Consider the following 21,110-nt stretch of genomic DNA (forward strand, 5'->3'; position numbering starts at 1 on the left):
CCGTTTTAAACCCCGACGCAAAGAAAGGTGGTGTTGTAAGATAGTCGTGTCTTTCTATCTAGTAGCAACATAGACATAAAATGGGCGGAGCCAAAAACTTTTTGGGCGGTTCAAGAATTTTAGGCTAGTAGAAGTGTAAAAAATGTTGTATTGAACATTTTTTTAAACCCCAATGTTATTAGTCATTTCGCTTTATCCAAAACTTTTTGATTTTCTTATATTTATGACATGATTTAGTTTTCGAGATTTTAAAACAAATAACACAGCCTTTCCAACAATAATTTTAAACTGGGCTATCGTGGTAGAAACATCAGACAATGTACATCAAACTTAATTTCACAGTAATTTTGATATAAAAATACTTATTTATCAATTTAAATGATAGAGAAATAATACATTGTTCTGAAAGCCTACCACCAGCGCTCAAAGATATATTATTGCAATAGGGTATTTGACTAAAACCTAAACTAAATCCAATAATGTAAATTCGCATAAATACGCATCTATGATTTTTGGAAATCTTTCTGATTTATTAGTTAGCCCAAACAGACGTTTTAAGCGGTTTTTTTATACACTCCTTTTCTAGATTGTTTATCGTTCCGATTGGATTTTTGTAACTCAATTTTGATGCATTTCCCGATAAGCTAGCAGACTGAAATTTTCAGAGTAGCTTCAAACCCGATGACAATGCAATTCACTACAATAAACACCGCTGGACCGATTTTGATAAAATTTGAATGGAGTGAATTCTTATACTTCAAAAAAACGTGGGTTTTAGCAATTTTTTTTTTTTGATGCCACATACCCTATTGTGTATGAGAGATACCGCTCTACACCGTGTATAGCCCTGTCACGCTCCCACAGCCATCATAATATTATATTAAGACGTGATCATGGACCCTTGTATATCTACTATAGCTATTTTTTATTTAGAACATTATTGCATAATAATTGCTTTTTCAAGTCAAATAGTGGATTAGGATAATTGGCTGAACATCAGCTAAACTTAACTGCTGAGATAAGTAAATCTCGCGTTGAAATAACCTGGAAGAAAGAGAAAAATATAAGTTATAATGTATGTTTAAATATATCTGCTGTTAATATAGCAAGTAAGTAATATACAGATATTAAAAAAAATTACAGGTATGTCTACCGTACTTTGATATTTCTGGACTGGGCGTTTGGTCTATTGGTTAGTGGCACTGACTGCTAAACCAGAACTGGTGGGTCCTATTCCCATGTTTGATATTGTGATGAACATGATCGATTGGACTGACTAGCTATCACGGTGCATAAAATACAGTCTGGTGACAGTGAGACAGGCAGGCGTACTTTGAATAAAAGGACTTCCCTTTAATCAACAATCACAACAAACTTTAATCTACAGGGCCGGATTTAGGGGCCCAGAGGCCTCGGGGCAACTTTTTTTAGATGCCTACTTGTGTGGTAGCCCCCTGCTTGTGGAGGCCCCGGGCATTCGCCCCGGTTGCCTCTCCTAAATCCGGCCCTGATCATCTATGTCGTATTATTGTTTCAACACTTCTAGAGATTCTAGTACAGAAGGCTATACGTTTAACATGGCATGAAACACAGGTGTTTAAATGACTCGACCGAAAAAATACAATTTCTGTCTTAAATTCCACTTTGAAATCAAATCAGCATCCTGTCACGACTTATCAAAAGGTTTCCGTAACGACGGACAGTGCACATACCCTCAGCATGTAGTGGCCCCGTGTTCGTCCTCTATGTGCGCCCTGAACAGCGCCCTCTCGGCGGCCTCGAACCCGCACGCGCCGCACACGAGCACGTCGGCTGCCTCTACTTCCTCCGTGTCCAGGTGGACCGTGTCTGAGGGATGGGGATACTTGTTAGGGGTTTGTGCTGTTGATATTCTAAATAAATAGGTACTAAGAAAAAAATATTAATTAATTTAAGAAAAAATATACTTCTAACATTTTAAAATGAAGTTGTTTATAAGCTAGCTATACTTTATTCAAGATGGTATGAGAAAAAATGCATATTATTATACGGTAAAATGTACGACGGACATTGAAAAAAATATTGTCGTCATCCATATTAATTCCAGTGAATTTTGAACACTAATACCGAATAGGACGGAAAGGAAACTGCTAATGGTTTTCGAGACATTAAATTTAATTTGAAAACAGCGTGGAAGTCCGGCAACCATGGTTTATTCACCATTGTACACACAGAATTAAAAGTTATTGGAAATGGAAACCGATCAGAGCCATACAATAACACATTTCATGATCTGTTTACCAAATTTCTCATACTAACGTGAAAAGACTACAGATTTTTATCAAAAACAAAGAAAAATCATACAGAGAATACGTTCAGTTTTGTCTGCGGAATAGCAATCATTGTTTTGTCATAAAATTAGTCTTACAAACTAATGTTCTAATATAAAACAATGTACATACAGTTTGATAACTTACTGCTTGACGTATTCTCCAAATGCTTGTCTTGGACGTGCTTCATCAACTGTGGAGGTTGAAAATATATATATAAGGACTTATTCACTAGTTGAATTATTATTTTTCTTAGTTTAGTGATATATGAAATTGATCAGACAGTGATAAATGTTTACTTATTAATGATAAAATATTCTTCTTTCTTAAAAAATCAAGCTACATGTAAGACAAAATGACGGAGGACATTTATATATTTCACCAACTTAAAACTATCTTTACAGGTTATTATCACCTAATACGACAGTTGAAGTGACTATGATTGATCGGTGGCATGTATTATTGGATCACCCCAATGCTTGTCCTACGCGGGCATTGAAACCACGGCACGTCGCGCACATTTAGCTTGCCGTGGTGATCTCAACCAAAACTCCGAGACACAAGACTTAAAATTACTTGCTGCGGGTGTCGTTTTAAAACAAAAAGAAATGTTCCTATCGCTGAATAAGGCTGTCCCTGAGCCGTGTGAAGGAACGCTAGTGTAGTGCGAGTGCGTACCTGTGAGTGCGTGCCCCCCCTGTAGGGACAGCGCGCACACTGCAGCGTGACGGCGGCGCCGCGCCCCCCCGCGCGCCCCCGCGCCCCGCCTGTAGTGTGAGTGCGTACCTGTGAGTGCGTGCCCCCCCTGTAGGGACAGCGCGCACACTGCAGCGTGACGGCGGCGCCGCGCCCCCCCGCGCCCCGCCTGTAGTGTGAGTGCGTACCTGTGAGTGCGTGCCCCCCCTGTAGGGACAGCGCGCACACTGCAGCGTGACGGCGGCGCCGCGCCCCCCCGCGCGCCCCCGCGCCCCGCCTGTAGTGTGAGTGCGTACCTGTGAGTGCGTGCCCCCCCTGTAGGGACAGCGCGCACACTGCAGCGTGACGGCGGCGCCGCGCCCCCCCGCGCGCCCCCGCGCCCCGCCTGTAGTGTGAGTGCGTACCTGTGAGTGCGTGCCCCCCCTGTAGGGACAGCGCGCACACTGCAGCGTGACGGCGGCGCCGCGCCCCCCCGCGCGCCCCCGCGCCCCGCCTGTAGTGCGAGTGCGTACCTGTGAGTGCGTGCCCCCCCTGTAGGGACAGCGCGCACACTGCAGCGTGACGGCGGCGCCGCGCCCCCCCGCGCGCCCCCGCGCCCCGCCTGTAGTGTGAGTGCGTACCTGTGAGTGCGTGCCCCCCCTGTAGGGACAGCGCGCACACTGCAGCGTGACGGCGGCGCCGCGCCCCCCCGCGCGCCCCCGCGCCCCGCCTGTAGTGTGAGTGCGTACCTGTGAGTGCGTGCCCCCCCTGTAGGGACAGCGCGCACACTGCAGCGTGACGGCGGCGCCGCGCCCCCCCGCGCGCCCCCGCGCCCCGCCTGTAGTGTGAGTGCGTACCTGTGAGTGCGTGCCCCCCCTGTAGGGACAGCGCGCACACTGCAGCGTGACGGCGGCGCCGCGCCCCCCCGCGCGCCCCCGCGCCCCGCCTGTAGTGTGAGTGCGTACCTGTGAGTGCGTGCCCCCCCTGTAGGGACAGCGCGCACACTGCAGCGTGACGGCGGCGCCGCGCCCCCCCGCGCGCCCCCGCGCCCCGCCTGTAGTGTGAGTGCGTACCTGTGAGTGCGTGCCCCCCCTGTAGGGACAGCGCGCACACTGCAGCGTGACGGCGGCGCCGCGCCCCCCCGCGCCCCGCCTGTAGTGTGAGTGCGTACCTGTGAGTGCGTGCCCCCCCTGTAGGGACAGCGCGCACACTGCAGCGTGACGGCGGCGCCGCGCCCCCCCGCGCGCCCCCGCGCCCCGCCTGTAGTGTGAGTGCGTACCTGTGAGTGCGTGCCCCCCCTGTAGGGACAGCGCGCACACTGCAGCGTGACGGCGGCGCCGCGCCCCCCCGCGCGCCCCCGCGCCCCGCCTGTAGTGTGAGTGCGTACCTGTGAGTGCGTGCCCCCCCTGTAGGGACAGCGCGCACACTGCAGCGTGACGGCGGCGCCGCGCCCCCCCGCGCGCCCCCGCGCCCCGCCTGTAGTGTGAGTGCGTACCTGTGAGTGCGTGCCCCCCCTGTAGGGACAGCGCGCACACTGCAGCGTGACGGCGGCGCCGCGCCCCCCCGCGCGCCCCCGCGCCCCGCCTGTAGTGTGAGTGCGTACCTGTGAGTGCGTGCCCCCCCTGTAGGGACAGCGCGCACACTGCAGCGTGACGGCGGCGCCGCGCCCCCCCGCGCGCCCCCGCGCCCCGCCTGTAGTGTGAGTGCGTACCTGTGAGTGCGTGCCCCCCCTGTAGGGACAGCGCGCACACTGCAGCGTGACGGCGGCGCCGCGCCCCCCCGCGCGCCCCCGCGCCCCGCCTGTAGTGTGAGTGCGTACCTGTGAGTGCGTGCCCCCCCTGTAGGGACAGCGCGCACACTGCAGCGTGACGGCGGCGCCGCGCCCCCCCGCGCGCCCCCGCGCCCCGCCTGTAGTGTGAGTGCGTACCTGTGAGTGCGTGCCCCCCCTGTAGGGACAGCGCGCACACTGCAGCGTGACGGCGGCGCCGCGCCCCCCCGCGCGCCCCCGCGCCCCGCCTGTAGTGTGAGTGCGTACCTGTGAGTGCGTGCCCCCCCTGTAGGGACAGCGCGCACACTGCAGCGTGACGGCGGCGCCGCGCCCCCCCGCGCGCCCCCGCGCCCCGCCTGTAGTGTGAGTGCGTACCTGTGAGTGCGTGCCCCCCCTGTAGGGACAGCGCGCACACTGCAGCGTGACGGCGGCGCCGCGCCCCCCCGCGCCCCGCCTGTAGTGTGAGTGCGTACCTGTGAGTGCGTGCCCCCCCTGTAGGGACAGCGCGCACACTGCAGCGTGACGGCGGCGCCGCGCCCCCCCGCGCGCCCCCGCGCCCCGCCGCCCGCGTGCTCCGCCGCCTGGACACAGGGGACACTGATTTATAATTGAGCGACAAAATAAATAATAGGTATCCATTATTATGCTTGAAACTCCAAAACGCATACAGAAAAAAAAAACTATTCTAAAAAGGAGAACTCGTGGCTGAACTACAATAGCAAAAGTCTATCGATCACAGGTGAAGCTACAATTAATACGGTTGGTCCGAAGATGGGAGACCAACTATATCATAAGGAGTTCTTCCGTGTTTCGGAAGGCACGTTAAATTATGTGTCCCGTTTGCTATACAATACACATCTTTGACAGTTATTACGGGTAATCAGAAGCTAGAAAGTCTGACAGCCAGTCTAAGGGGTATCGTGTGGCCCAGGTAACTGGGCTGAGCAGGACACATTGGCAGTCGCTCCTTGTGAAGCAATGCATTTAGTAAGACTAGGAGCCGATCCTAAAGTCCGCCCCCTAGTCGCAGAGGCCCCTGAGACGGTGCCCGGGGTAGGTATACACTTCACTACCCCCTGCACGAGGCGAGGCCCGACCGGCCAGCTCTAGTGCGGGGCTAAGGAAGTGCCTGCAGTCCGGCCCCGCGTGACCACGTGTGAGGAGACACACCGGGGGGTGTTAGCCGGTATGAATACGGGATACTTCTCCGCCTCTCCCCAGGCGGAAGAAGTCCAAGAGGATTTCCCCCCGTAAAAAAAGAGCCGGCCCCAACATAGTTGTGAAAAGGGTAGAATGATGAAGATCAGCTGTTGCGGCAAGTCGAAGGTAAGATATCGAACGTTGGAGAGACATGGAACTGTTATCGTTTTTGCATATTTAGCTCCTCAACATATCTAACTGTAATTACATTATCCCGCTGTGGAACAATAGGACATGAACTACAGAGAATCCTCGTTTTTAATAACTTTGGCTGTAAACAAGTTACATTTCTCCTAAAACGTTAATTAAATGACTACACTGAATTAAGCCGCCATTGTACCCTATCACTGTATGTATTAAGAATCACTGCTGCAATTCCATGGTGTACTGTAACCGAAATTATCGGATATCCGAAATAAAAAAATTACCGTTACCGTAACCGAATCCAAAATAAAAGCTTCGGATAGTTTCGGATAGGGCGGAGTCATTAGGCGACGCGCGGTGGTCTGCCGGCCGGGCAAACCAACAACTTGTGACGACGTGTCATATTTACTGTTTATACTTTATAAAAATGACACGTCAAACTGACACAAAACTGACAAATCAAAAACAGCTGACACCTTTATTTTACAGTTCCTTAAAAAATTAATATCCGTAACCGAAACTATCGGATAATCCGAAATAATTGAATATCCATAACCGTAACCGAAACCGATATTATATTTTAGAAATATCCATATCGGTCTGTATACATCTGTCTGTTCCCATATTTAAAGCGAAATAAATGATTTGATTTGATAAAATCCGTATCCGGATCCGAAATTATATATCCATAACATCCCTGGTGTACAATAAAGAATCTGGTGTACAATCTAAACTGCCAAGTCACACCAGCTGTCATGAAATCATACCTGTCCTCTTGTGATTTCCGAAAGGCTTTTGACAAAGTGGACAACGATGTGCTTTTGACAAAGCTAGGGGCTACGTGCTTATCATCCGAGCTCCTTAACTCCTTAGCCGTCTACCTACGAGATTGCAAAAAGTTTGTCGGGCATGACTATTTTGAGTCGAAGTCTTATTATACTCGCCCGGGCGTACCTCAGGGACCCATACTGGGGCCGTCTCTGTCCCTGATTCCTGTACGACTATACTTTGAGTAGCGTGCTTATTCACTGATCTGTCTGTCTGTCTGTCTCTGCATGTATGTGTGTGCGGGTACCTTGTGCGCGGACATGTCCTTGATGGCGTTGCACTTGTAGGGGCAGAGCTTGCAGGAGTAGAGGTAGAGCTTGAAGTTGGGCGAGGCGAGCAGCTCGTGCGGCGGCGGGAGGTCGCTCTTGCGCTTGCGGCCGCCGCGGGACTGCGCCAGGAGGGCCCTGCCACACGGAGTACAGGGTACTATAGGTTGTGCTACATCATAGTGTGAGAAGAGTAGGGAACTGAGATAAGGTGCATGAAGGATTGCAACGCATTGCCATACACCAACACAAAAACGTGGATGACGTAGCACGGCGGTTCGGGTTTAGTCAGTAAGAGTCTGACACTGTCCATTCTCTCCCCCGAGGGAGTGGCTGTCCATGAGGATTGCCAAGAACTGAGATAAGTAAAATTTTTATAAGTCACCACATCAATTACCACTGTACATGGCTTGTTTTTCGTTATTTTTTCAGTTCAATTCAATATCTTAATTTACTAAGTACATACATATATTATTATATCTGGCTAACACAGGACAAGGAGATAAGAAGGTATGGTATATAGGTAGTAGATTATCCTCAGACCTACTCTTCATTAAAATCGGTCAAACCGTTTCAGAGAAGTACGGTAGCAACTGACACGAGAATTTTATTTGAACAATAAAATAAATATGTCGTAACAAACGTTTTTACATTCAAAACTCTCACAGATTTTTGAGTAAAAGGTCATACACACAGAACGGAGTATATTACCACGAGACTATAATATTAAAAGATTATAATTTCCAAAACTTACTTCGCTTTTTGTAGAGCTTTCGCCTTTTCCAATATTTCCGCTGGCGACAAACCCTTCTGAAACAACATAGCCTGGTTACTTATACTGTGACTGATAAACTAACATTAATTTTAAAAATATAGCCTGTCTGGTTAAGAGCTTCAGAATAATAAAAGCAAATCAATCGATCTTTGATCTTCATTTTCATGTCGTTATAGCAGCTATCCTAATGCTAAAGCTATAAATGACAACTGTCACAGTTCGTGAGATACAATCTTTTAACGGACAGATAGAGCTTAGGTGGCTGGTCGGTCTTCTGACCTTGGCCTTAGTACTTACAGTTCAATTTCGTATAGGCTTAGATACAGCGACCTCAAATTTTTGTTTGTTTGGCATGGCACCTGCACACTTATTTTGTTATTGTTCTGTACAATTATAATATTTCTTGTAAACGGAATGACAGCGTGCTGCTGGGGAGTTTGTTGCGCCGTTTCTTCTCTCACAGCAAGAGCACTTAGGAAGCGGTGAAGGTGCTGACCTTCAAAAAGTGCTACTTAGTAGCCTAATTTGAATAAATGAATTTTGATTTTGATTTTGACTTAGTAATAGTTTCATTTTCACCCTTTGTGTACGAAGCACTAAAAACTGGTTCCTTTCTACAGTTTTCTATAACAATATTAGTTTGAACTTTAAACTGTATAACTACGGTATATAATGTTACCTTAGGCTGTTCCACCTTCTTGACGGGAGGGGGCTCCTGCGGCGCGGACTTCAGGAACACGAGCGAGCCCTGACCGGACTCGTTCTCCACCACCATGTACGAGTCTTGGTTGTCTGAGAACAAGGATGATTTATATTAATATTCAGACTTTGAGAAATTTAATTCTTGTGTCGCGGGTGTTTCTCAAACATTCAAGTCACATTTACAAAGACACCCAGACTGTGTGATCCACAAATGCTTGTCCTACACGGGAATGGAAACCGCGACACTTCGCCTTAAGCGAGTTTCTCACAACAGAGTTACCTCAAACCGTTTACTCTCCATGCAGTCAAATACTGAATTTCACAGATAGAATCAGCTGCCATAAACTTTATGAAGAGGCTTCAATGCAATGCCATACGACACCAGATCCTTCAGCTGAACAGGCATTGTTTATAGTGTTTGGTTTTTGAAAATATGTATTTTAAAAACTTTTTTATAATAACTATCGTGAGACTGATTCATTATTGAATGATGTAACGGTTTACTCACGCGTATTTATCGGGGTAGCCCGACTAGTTTCGGACCCAACCGGAGTCCTTAATCATGAGCAGACGCGGCGGGATCGCGAGTCGAATCTAGTCGGGCTACCCCGATAAATACGCGTGAGTAAACCGTTACATCATTTAATAATTTTAAAAACTGTTAAGTGTTGATTATTTTTAATTTAATAAATAAAAATAAACAAGATCCAATCCAACTTATTACTATATTAGTGTGGGTCAATATTGTGTGTTAACAACCCTGCTAGTTTAACAATAGTTATGTTCTCATAGTTACGGTTAATAAATGGTAAATAATGTATATATGCCTACCCTCAGTGTCACTAGACTGCAGTACACAGGTGACAGTAGCGCTGGGGTCTGTGTCCGCACCGCCCGCGTTCGCTACCAGCTGGTACGACTCCTCGCCGTCTTGACATCTGAATATACAAGAATAAAATGGTATAATAATTATATTTCAAGTAGCAACATGTTGAACAGAAAAAAAAACGTCTCCAGCATAAAGGAATTATGTACTTGTGACACATGGGATTTCATAAGCATTCAAGTGACATGCAAAAGAACACCTATTCAGTACAAACATTTATGGATCTCACAAATGCTTGGCCCAGCAGGGATTGTACCCGCAACATATGAGTTTGGGGTAATGGGGTGATCTATAGCACCATTAGCACCTAGCTATCCATGGTACATATACTTAGTATGGTTCCACAAATCCTGTATGTAATAGTATTTATCATCCACTAACCGGACCAGTGTCAAGTTGAGTAGATCCAGTTGCATTAATCCTTTGCTCGTGTCCAACACTTGCATGTATTTTGGTTGCTGATCACTTCCATCTTCTAACTCTGGGAGCATACTGCCGTCCTGAGAAGATAGTATTAATTATTAATTTAGTTATTTTCAACAAATACAGTTCCAGAGGTACCCAAAATAATGATGACAGGGTGTTCCAGAAAAAATGTCAATACAAAATGTGGTGTTAGTTAGTTGTTTAATTATATATAAGTTGTGTTCCTTTTAAATTTAGGTATGATTAAAAACAGACATTTATATCTATAAATAAATTATTTTTATATGTAGGGATTGAATCCATGGCAAGTTGCATGCAACACTTATTGATATGGTGACTTAAACTACTCATAAAATAATCTATTTGTTTTTACTTAAAAGTATATAAATTCAATAATTATGTAATATTCTTACCCTGTCCTTTTCAAATGGAGTCACTTCAACTATCTGTAGTTGACCTGAAAATACAAACAAAGTAGTTAATTAACAACTCTTTAAAAATAAATAACATGAATCATGTAAAAAGTATGAATAAACGGTTAATAAAACTATTGTCTTTATGTTTTAAAACAACAGTAATATTTGTAATAAATAGTACCTAGTAGTTTATAATAGTAGTTTTACAAATATTTGTTATTCATATTAATGTGAGAATTCTATGTCTTAAAATTGCTTATCATTGATTGAAAGTCATCTGAAGATGGAACATCTAGATGAATTTGTTACTAAAGAAGCATTTATCTTTTATAAATTATAGTTTCTTACCATCTTTGTACTCCGCAGCCAAGATCTGTCCGTCTGAAGTCTCAATAGTAACTTCCTCATCAGACATGGTGAATTAAATCTGAGAAATTAATAATTTATATTGTTTTACAGTTAAAGTATGGTTTTAAGTTTCTAACTTGTAATATGAAGGTATTACCAAAAGTCGAGAGATAATTATTCTCATTCATAAAACTTATATATTTCCACGTATATATTTGATATGGAATTCAAAATGTGCTGAAAAACACATAAGTACGGTTGGACCGATGTAATTTTTTAGTTATTTCTGGCAGGAAACGGAAAGTGTATAAAATCGACATGCATACGAGCGTCGCCGCGCGTAATAACAAGTTGGACCTCGTTGTTATAGTCTTGTTTCTTAAAATTAGTAAGGTATTCTATACTGAATCAAATATCTAGGTAATAACGAAAAATTATGGAATGTAAAAATAATCCCATAGAAAGTGCTACGTAAGTATTGGCACAGCTATCACACTGCATCATCAAGTAGGCAACCTACGTAATTCCATCGCCAGTCATCTTACAAACAGACATTTTAAAGCAAATAAAACTTTTACTTGATAATGAAAGTAAATAATAAACAAAATAGACGTCATTTTCTTTCATGACAAAAATGGTTCTTGCAACACCAAAATTGTTGATGCGGTGTTTCTATGCTATAGCAATGACTTTATAATTTTATTATTGCAACAATCAATACTCACGTTTAATGGCAACAATGAAGTTGTAAAACACGAAAGTACACGTCCACTACACGGATAACACAAGAAATAACGCAATATACTTGATTTATCAAGTTAATATGGCGACGCCATTAAATTAAATATACTTCTCTTTGTAAATTACGACTGCAAGACATCTCGGCATTATGGTCAGTGTTGCAACATTAAATAATATTCTTGTTTTTCACAATATAAAACTACATTTTTATTGGAATTCTTGTTTTAAATTCTTTCTTAGAGAAATAAAGTACTAGAAAAAAAATCGTAAAAAACAAAAAACCTATTTATACTATTTAATTATGTAACATAACCTTTTTTTAAGTAGCAACATAAATAATAGAGCTCTACTTTTTAATTTATATTTATCGATCGATAAAACAATAAAGGGAGTTAATAATGCCGTATTTAGTTAATAATAGATTCCAGTCACAAATAATCATTTTACATTATTGTCTGACGTCACCGTAAGATAAAAATTACAATTAAAGGCGAGGCTCTTGGTAATACTCTCCTCTCTCTTACTTAGATCGATTTATATCGAAATAGTGTTGCTGTCTTTGTCTTATAATCCATTAGCTGTGTAATACTGATATGGTAGAGCTAAAAGCGTAAGCATAGAGCGTGGGCGACAAATGTATTCTAACCGACGCTCACAAGCAAGCTCTGTCTTTTTCTCGCCAACACGTTTTCCATAAGAATTATCTTAAAATTTGAACCTTAAATATAAATTAAACTAATAACAATTAAACCCAACAAAAAATATCAAGCGATTAATTTTCACAACTGGTTTCATCTCTGCAACTTAGATTATGAGAACGTTTGGCCAATTTTGTGTAATAAAGTATGGAAATTTAAGTTCTGAATCGCGTTATCGAAGTTTTCTCGGCGTTTTGGCTTGCGTACGATGTTTGCTGCCCTGCGGATGGGAGGTCCGTAGCTACTACGTAAGCCGGTGCTGACAGGGAACCGGTCTTAACTCCTTGTCATCAGATATGTTGAAGCGTATAAGCAATCATATAATGGTAAAATATAATGTCAAATATGTCAAGAAAATGATAAAGAGAGACTAGGTCTCATCCACACGGTAGTAGCTGATTTGACTTCCTTTTTTCTGTTGTTATGGCATAATAGAATAATACCCGTGCCTAAAAAATGCAAAAAGTAGGAGTCTTATTTTCACACCCCTATTTTATCGATGGTATAGGGGTGTATTTTGACAAGGAAATATGATAATGTTAATGGCGATTTAAAATAATTGGAGAATTAATAATTATACTACCTATTATTCATTATAGGCAATTCCAAAATAATCAGAAATTCTGCAAAATCCATTAAGAATAAAACATTCAGTGTAAATTTTGACTCTACAATTACCATTTAAATAAAATCAGAACTCTAAATAACTACAAAATCCAATCACAAATAACAAAAAAAAAACAAAATAGTAATTAAAACATAACAAAAATAGAACAACTGTTTACAAACAAGCTAAATATTCGCGCGCGAAACACCGCTACGTAAGGTCACTGACACGACGTCGACGACGTATCAGCGAACATTGAACCCGCCTTGACAGTGATTTTTCTTGCATTCGTTTTTGCATTGCAGTCGAAATATGAGTTGATTTAAGTGTATTATTCATATTTACAGGCATTAGTATAGAATTATACTGAATACTGCTTCTATTTGTGTAATATTAAGGCTTATGATTAAATATGTTGATTTTTATGTGAATTCATGGACTCTACATTATTTTATTACGAGTTTTTCGTTTGTTTTTTGCCAGAATTGATTTCTTATACAAAAACTTGTACAAGACAACAGGCCTGCATAATACGATATTTTACACAAAGAATAACAAAGTAGAGTCTCTACAAAAACAATTTGCTGCGATTAAAAAGAAATACCGTCTACGGAAATTACCTAAAAGTTTTCTCTATTAATAGACTTATAACTTATTTTCTTGCGATACTTGGAAATGAATATCAAAGCAAGTTCTTTAATATAGAGACACAGTTATAAACAAATTTAACAATAATCCAATGATGAGACGAAAGAGTTTTAAGGCTTGGCTGTACACAGTCAACGGGGTCAACAAATTAAAAAATCAAACTGTCAAAAAAGGAAGTCAAAGCCGCTACATCGGTGTTTGTGAGAAGGACTCTCGTTTTCATTGAACAGTATGATTGAACAGTATTCTTTAAACAGTTTATATTAAACCCATACATGACGGCTTACGACGACATATTCAGATGGCGGAGTATTATACCGGCCCCCCGCCACAACCGGCTTCCCGTGTAGCAATGGACTCCCCGAGAGGTGTTCCAAGCTTTTTATATATATTCTAAGCGAGGGTGAAAACTTTGATTTCGTGATTCAGGCCCTGGCCGCTGATTGGTCGGTTCCATGACGTCGCTTCGCGTCAAGGATGGTACGTGAAGCCGTATTACTGGAAAATATGGACAAGTACTTTTTTTTTTATTTAGGTCGGCTAAGGATTTCTTATAAGATTCCAAAGGGAGAAATAATCTTCGGAAGATGGAACTGTAGAGTTGTTTCTCTTAGTTTTGGTTTCTGAAAATTATTTACTTATATAGCTTAATTTTCCTATTCATGTTCACCCACTTTTTCAGTTTCCTTGATCAAAATCTGAAATTTCACCATAAGATCCCTAATGGCAAATATTCCAAAACTGAAAGTTCTTTTAAAAAAGTATCACTGATTGCAATAGAAACCTCCAAAGAGGTATTTCTTTTTTTAATTTTCTATGGGATTAGAACTGTCAAAACATTCCCGCCAATTTTCTTTCCCCCTTGAATTAACAAAGTAGGGCACGGATCGATGCCGCAGTTTGTAAGATGGAAAAGGTCAACGCGCTGTGCAGTGCTAGGCTGCCTTTTGCAGATCGATCGGCAGTTGACAATATTTTAACAATATAATGATTGTAGTATACACATTATGTAAATTTTCTTCAGTTTGAAAAATATTGACACTTAAAAGGTAGATTTGTTTTTGAAGACCATAGCGAAAGAAGAAAAGCAGTTTTTTTTTCTTTTGTGTGTTGATTTAAGTTTGTCAAGTATTTTTCTGTAAAGTTCTCCAAATTTCTTGAAATAGAGTTCCAGATAGTTATTACGATAATGGTCCGTGGGATGGTCTCTAAGATATACTATAAGTACGTCTGGTTACGTTTCATTTCTAAACAGTTTATTATCGTTAAGAAAGGTCGTGGGTTCATACAATGGGCGTTTGCATTCAGCACCGTCAAAAATCATTACACTTACGATAAAAATAATAAATTCAAAATAGGACAGAGCAAGGCGCTTTTGTCCTTTCATGAGGAACCAAGCGGAGAAGGATACGAAATCTCTAAAAATTCTTACATTTTATCTAATACTAGTCGTCATCTACTGGATACGAATCTAACGTGAATTTAATAATTTCAATTTCCCCATTTTTGCTGGGACTGACCATAGACTGCAGTGGTTGAAGTCACCACGCCAAACCCACTGTGCGCGATGTGTTGCGGGTTGGATCCCCGTGTGATCCTCGAATGCTTGTGCTTTGGGCATTTCTTTGCTTGCTGGGTGTCTTTGTGCATGTGACTTGAATGATTGTTTGTTGACACAAAGATATTCCGTAGAGCGAGAGTAGTTTTAAAAAAATAGACGTAATAAAGTTTTGCATTTATAAATCTCTTTAAAATTTACTCCACCGAACTGCAACATCCATCTTTTAATTATCGTCATCATAACCCCTTTGCAGTGGAACTCCACAGGGTCCATTCTCTTAAAAAATAATAATAATTAAAAAACTGGAATTCATAAGATATGTCAGTTTGCCAGCGCACCGGATGACTCACAAGTGCCCCGCTTTAGAATTGATTGCATCACGTCACAGCACAAGTACACTGGAGCGACGTAATTGATCGATTACAGTTATATAACAGTCAAGGTGAATGTTACAGTTTGAGGTTGTCAAGGTCAAATTAATTGGTCTGTGAAATGTAAGTTTAGATGGATTTGATGACATTGGATGCTGAGTTCAATACAGTCGGAATTATCATCATCATAATTTTTTTCTTAACTATGTTGGGATTGGCTTCAAAGCGAAATTTGTATTATGACCACTAGATTACTGATAAACATTCATATATCTTTATAAATACGTGCATATCTATATCTATACTAATATATAAAGCTGAAGAGTTTGTTTGTTTGTTTGTTTGAACGCGCTAATCTCAGGAACTACTGGTCCAAATTGAAAAAATATTTTTTAAAATAAAAATATTTTTATTTTATTTTGTATTGAATAGACCATTCATTGAGGAAGGCTTTAGGCTATAAACCATCACGCTGCGACTAATAGGAGCGAAGATACAATTAAAAATGTGAAAAAAACAGGGCAGGTATAAATCATAACTTATATCTTCTACCCGCGGGGACGAAGTCGCGGGCAACAGCTAGTTATAGATAAATAGCATAGACCCAGACTCGGAACAAATGATCGTGCTCATCACACAATCATTTGTCCTGGGTGGAAATCGAACACACAACCTCTGGTATAGCAGTCATTGCCACTAACTACTAGACCAACAGCCCAATCAATAAAATGGTATTTCTCTTCACAATAGGGATGATGACAATTTTTTTTTGCAGTGTCTGTCTTGTAGTTTTTTCTTTAATAATGGATACGTATTTTTTAATTTGTCCCGCAAACATAAATTGACCAAATTACAGTGAAAGAAACTTACGCGTGACGTCACGATTGTGTATAAATTTTACCATATCGTTACGTCACAAGCCTCCTCTCCTAAACTTCAAAGCAGTTAATCTTTGTCAATTCTAGTTTTTCTGAAAAAGGAAAAAATACGTGTCTCATACTTTTCAATTATCTAACTGAGGGACTAAAGAGATTTTTTTCTTTTTGTACCCAGTCATCATCCCTATTCTCGTGACAGACTAGTTAACAAAAACAGTGTATTCGCATAATCATGCTCTCCTTTTTCAACAGCATTTTATAACACCTACTATTCTTATCACCTTTGTCAGCGTTCATCCTACATTGTATTTCCGTATTAGGTAACAAGATATACACATTGAAGCTTACTAGATGCAATGTTTTATACTTACACTATCTGTTACCCGTGAATTTGCTCGCCTGGACCTCGCGTCGGTTTTAGGTGCAATTTTATCATTCTTTAACAAAGTGGAATGCAAATATCCTGCGTGTTAATCTAGGTGCCTTCATACAAGATTTCATCGGTATCGGTGCAGCCGTTTGGGCGTGAGAAGTTAAAAACATACACACATACATATAAACACTCGCACAATTTTCGCATTTTTATTATTAATGTGACTACGAAAAATGTAGAGTCACCATAGAATTCTTTCATGGCCTGTGGTTTAAAGTAAACATTAATTTTAATACTTTTATTTATTATCTATACTAATATATAAAGCTGAAGAGTTTGTTTGTTTATTTGAACGCGCTAATCTCAGGAACTGCTGGTCCAAATTAAAAAAATATTTTTGTGTTGAACCATTCATCGAGGAAGGCTTTAGGCTATAAACCATCACGCTGCGACTAATAGGAGCGAAGATAAGTACAATGGAAAATGTGAAAAAACAGGGCAGGTATAAATCATAACTTATATCTTCTACCCACGGGAATGAAGTCGCGGGCAACAGCTAGTATGTTATATATAGCACACAGACAGACATCCTAGTAGTATTACTATTGGATTGCAAGGACAAAGTTGTCCGTTCAAATCCCGGCACGCACCAATTTCTTTTCGAATTCATGTGCTAGCACAGAGTGAAACTTGCTTAAATTATAAGGGGAAACTTTGTGAGGGCACCTGTTCCCTTGAGATTTTTTCAAGGGTGTGTAGTTTAACACGTGTGTTGAAACGTGGCTTAACTTGTCCTGTTTTGGATATGTTAGAGGTTAAAACTATAAGGACAGGTTGTACATCAATAATGGGACAACAAGAACACTGTTTGCTTTTATAATATTTAGGCAGGTTTACCATCCGTCCGGGTTGCCCCAGATTTGTCCTTGTTTAGAGGGCATCGGGCAAACGTCCCGGGGGGTTCATTTATAATCCGGGTATAAATAATAATGTTGTCCGCATTGTCGAGCTGCCTATGTTGCAAAAAGCCTATTGATGTGTCCGGGATCTGGACTCTAAAATTCGGGGCTTCCACGCCTTTCGTCCTGGTTTTCAAGGTTAAGATGAGAGATAGGAGACGTGTAGTGAATGAATGTGTGTGATTCTTTTATAGTAGGTAACGGTCTGGACAACGAAGTAATATAGTAAAGCTGTTTTTTTCCTTTGTTTAATTGATGCTCTGATTTTTTTGTTTTCAGTTTTTTAATTTCATGATTCTGCTTTAAAAACTAGGTACACAAACCTAGTCTCGATGTACCGCTAGTCAAACGTAAAACTATAAAATTGAAAGCCATTAGTGGTATAAAATATTTTCTCATTCGAAGCCGTAACGTAGAGTCCTCGTAATATATCAGAGAGAGAGAGCGCTATCTTTTCGTATACCGCCATCTCTCTCTTCTGGAACTATCTAGCAGCTAAGTTTATACTACTTTCAGTGTCGGATGCACGCGAGCGTAGCACGCTCTATTTATTTGTTAAAGGCAAGACTCTCAGCAGACTGGTTTAAATTTGTATTTTTTCACATTCGTTTTTTTTCATTATGGCAAATAGATTAGAAAGCGCAGCGTGGGACGGCCACCTGCCAGATGGACCGACGACCTGGTAAAAGCCGCTGGGTCTTGTTGGATGCTGGCAGTGAACCGGTCGCGCTGGAGATCATATGGAGAGGCATATGTCCAGCAGTGGGCAGCTTTAGGCTTAAATGATGATAATGATCAGAAAGGGTAATAGATATTGGTTATCAATGTATCAATCAGGGTGGCTGAGGGAGCTGTGGTGAGATGATCTTAATGCTTACCGCATTTTCTGGTTCCTTGTGGCCCAGGACAGAGATGGTGGAAGGATTTGGGGAATACCTTTGCCCAGCAGTGGGACACAGTAAGCTAGACACAAAAAAAAAACGTATCAATCATATCAAATATCGTTTTGAAAAATAAGGAAGTTCGAAGACTTTGAATTATAATTATCTATGCCCTTTTAATGTCATTACTTTTTCTGGTGGAATTAAGATAGGACAACTGACATATAAACTGCTCAAAGATGTCAATTTCATACTCGTATTACGTAAACCAAGGCATCTGTCACCTTGTCCTTGCCCTGATCACCTTAACGCTGGACGTATAAATAAATAACAATTCATATTTTAGTTTCCCATTTTGCCTATATCACCTATACCAATGTAGTGCAAAGAATTTAATGAGAAACCTGTCCAATAGTCCTAGTGGTTTTATAGGACACGATAACTCTCTCCGATTTAATAGTTAGAAATTATCAGATAACCTCTTTTTTATGTTTACGAGATAAAATAAAAAATACGTTTCTAATGTTTTGGGATATCTATCTGACGGACTACACGGGCTTTTTGTCAAATACCCTATTGCTATACAGTACATTAAGAGTTCTCGTCATTAAAGGTAGAGTCAAAAGAACAAACAAGTGATTCAGGGGTAAAGAGCTTGTAAAGAATAAAGTCTTTTGTGTAACTTGACCTTAACAGCTGTATTCGAGAAACTTGTTTTCACCCCTCTTGCGTTACGAGTTGCAGAGTAGTGAGACACAGAGACTTCGCACTTAAAATATGTTTTACACTCACTTTTCTTGTTTGTTTGTCGTTCCGGCTTGATTTTTGCAACCCATTTTGAGGCATTTGCCGATAAGCTAGCGGGCTGAAATTTTCAGGGTAGCTTCAAACCCGATGATAATGCAATTTGCAGCTATAAAAACAGCTGGGCCGATTTTGATAAAATTTATGAATGTGGGTTTCAAGATTTTTAAATATAATGTTTTAATTATTTATTAGAGAAAATACACTAAGCATGATTAACAACATTAAATGATGTAACGGTTTACTCACGCGTATTTATCGGGGTAGCCCGACTAGTTTCGGACCCAACCGGAGTCCTTAATCATGAGCAGACGCGGCGGGATCGCGGGTCGACTCGCGATCCCGCCGCGTCTGCGGGTCTAGTCGGGCTACCCCGATAAATACGCGTGAGTAAACCGTTACATCATTTAATAATGAATCAGTCTCACGATAGTTATTATCAAAATGATTAACAACAACTTATAAAATAGATACATCGGGCAGAGCCGCTGGCGACTGTTAGCGAAATCATAGATCACAATGCGAAAAGTAGATAAGAACTTATAACATAATAGGCTTTTTTAATAATTTAACAACGAAGTAGAGCAGACAAACAAGAAATAACATAATCTCGACATTGTACACAACTAGCTTGTGACCCCTACTTTGCATGCAAATTAGTTGGCTTCATCTATATTAAATTTTATCAAAATTGCTCCAGCCGTTACAAACACACATACATTTTCGATCGATGTGTCACCCAACCGATTTGTTTTTCTTGTGCCTATTTGAGAGAAGTACGTCACAACTTTGACTAGTACTAAGTCGGTGATTAAGAAACTGAGTAGTATAATCTTGTAATAATAAATGGTAAACTAAGAAATCAATTCAATAGGAGAACTATCTTTTGTTATCTATCCAATAAGAATCTTACAAGACTACAAACTTCTCAACTTAATCCAAACCACGCATCATCTATTAATTTAAAAAAGAACTTTTTTTGCCAAAATCTCTGTAATTTTACCCTAACCTGTATTCCTGAATCACGCAATCAAAGTTTACATGCAATGCGGAACACTCACAGCCATTTGAACATCTCTTACATGGAGTCCAGTACCACACGGTACAGCGGTCTAGTGCAGCCGTTTCAATCAATTGCACTGCACAATAATTTAGACCTTATCTCAAGTCACATTAAGAACAAACTTCAAGATTTGCCATTCTGTCGCCTAGAAGAAATTGCTAGATTGTATTTGGAATACCAGTGACGTTGTAGAGAATGACGAATGCTTGAACTTGACTACTGAACGCTTACAGCCCCGATGTGGACAATTCGACTCCTTTTTTGTCTTTAAAATAGAAAAATATAAAACCTCTTTTATGACAATGCTATGTAGTAAGTATGAGTTTCTTGCTGAAGGAGAACCTTTCGAGCGAGCGGTAGCTTCAATAGGAGACTCACCGAAAGGCTGACACTTTAGATTTTAATAATGTTTATATAAATTGTTTGACGTTCAAAAGTGCCATTTACTGGTCTGATTGAAATAAAGAATTTAACTTTGAATACTTACCAAAAATATATAACCGATTCCAAATAAAGGTAATGTACAGAATCACTCTTGAAACTTAATGAGACAAAACACCAAAAGAGAATAAAAAAAACGGTTCATCTAATCCGAAAGTCTAAGGTCTACATTAAATAATACAATTGTATTGAGAAATCCTCCTTTTAATCAATTATTAATAACATGGAAATTTTGTAAAGATCAATTTTGTTTACTAAATTCGCAAAATGTAGAGTTTGAGAAAAGCATTATAATCAGTAGCAGTTTGGGGCAAAACAATTGCATTTATTTCCATTTATTTT

The 21,110-nt window shown here is 41.2% G+C and overlaps 1 protein-coding gene across 8 annotated transcripts; it reads right to left on the reverse strand.

Annotated features, from left to right (window-relative positions):
* Positions 1–722: 722 nt before the first annotated feature.
* On the reverse strand, positions 723–11,707 carry LOC113499855 (uncharacterized PE-PGRS family protein PE_PGRS3-like). Of its 8 annotated transcripts, none has more exons than XM_026880423.1 (12): positions 11,469–11,707; positions 10,744–10,822; positions 10,393–10,436; positions 9,935–10,053; positions 9,499–9,605; positions 8,645–8,757; positions 7,945–8,000; positions 7,172–7,328; positions 2,988–5,333; positions 2,457–2,502; positions 1,713–1,848; positions 723–1,044 (listed from the first exon to the last, which is right to left on the reverse strand). In XM_026880423.1, exons 2-11 carry the CDS (start codon positions 10,808–10,810, stop codon positions 1,715–1,717), a joined length of 3,189 nt encoding a protein of 1,062 aa, XP_026736224.1. In that variant the 5' UTR covers positions 10,811–10,822; positions 11,469–11,707; the 3' UTR covers positions 723–1,044; positions 1,713–1,714. The 8 variants fall into 8 exon arrangements, with proteins under 8 accessions (XP_026736224.1, XP_026736221.1, XP_026736226.1 ...); XM_026880420.1 differs by having other exon boundaries at positions 2,442–2,502; XM_026880425.1 differs by having other exon boundaries at positions 5,226–5,333; positions 11,469–11,690.
* Positions 11,708–21,110: the final 9,403 nt, after the last annotated feature.

Source organism: Trichoplusia ni, chromosome 13 (genome assembly GCF_003590095.1).
Source record: "Trichoplusia ni isolate ovarian cell line Hi5 chromosome 13, tn1, whole genome shotgun sequence".
Classification (NCBI taxonomy): domain Eukaryota; kingdom Metazoa; phylum Arthropoda; class Insecta; order Lepidoptera; family Noctuidae; genus Trichoplusia; species Trichoplusia ni.

Excerpts from the sequence above, each read along its gene's own strand:
- LOC113499855 (XM_026880420.1), bottom strand. The coding sequence starts at position 10,810 with ATGTCTGATGAGGAAGTTACTATTGAGACTTCAGACGGACAGATCTTG. Across the intron at positions 8,001-8,644 it reads AGAAGGTGGAACAGCCTAAG|AAGGGTTTGTCGCCAGCGGA; the intron begins GTAACATTATAT and ends ATGTTGTTTCAG. Across the intron at positions 2,503-2,987 it reads GGGGGGGCACGCACTCACAG|TTGATGAAGCACGTCCAAGA; the intron begins GTACGCACTCGC and ends CAACCTCCACAG.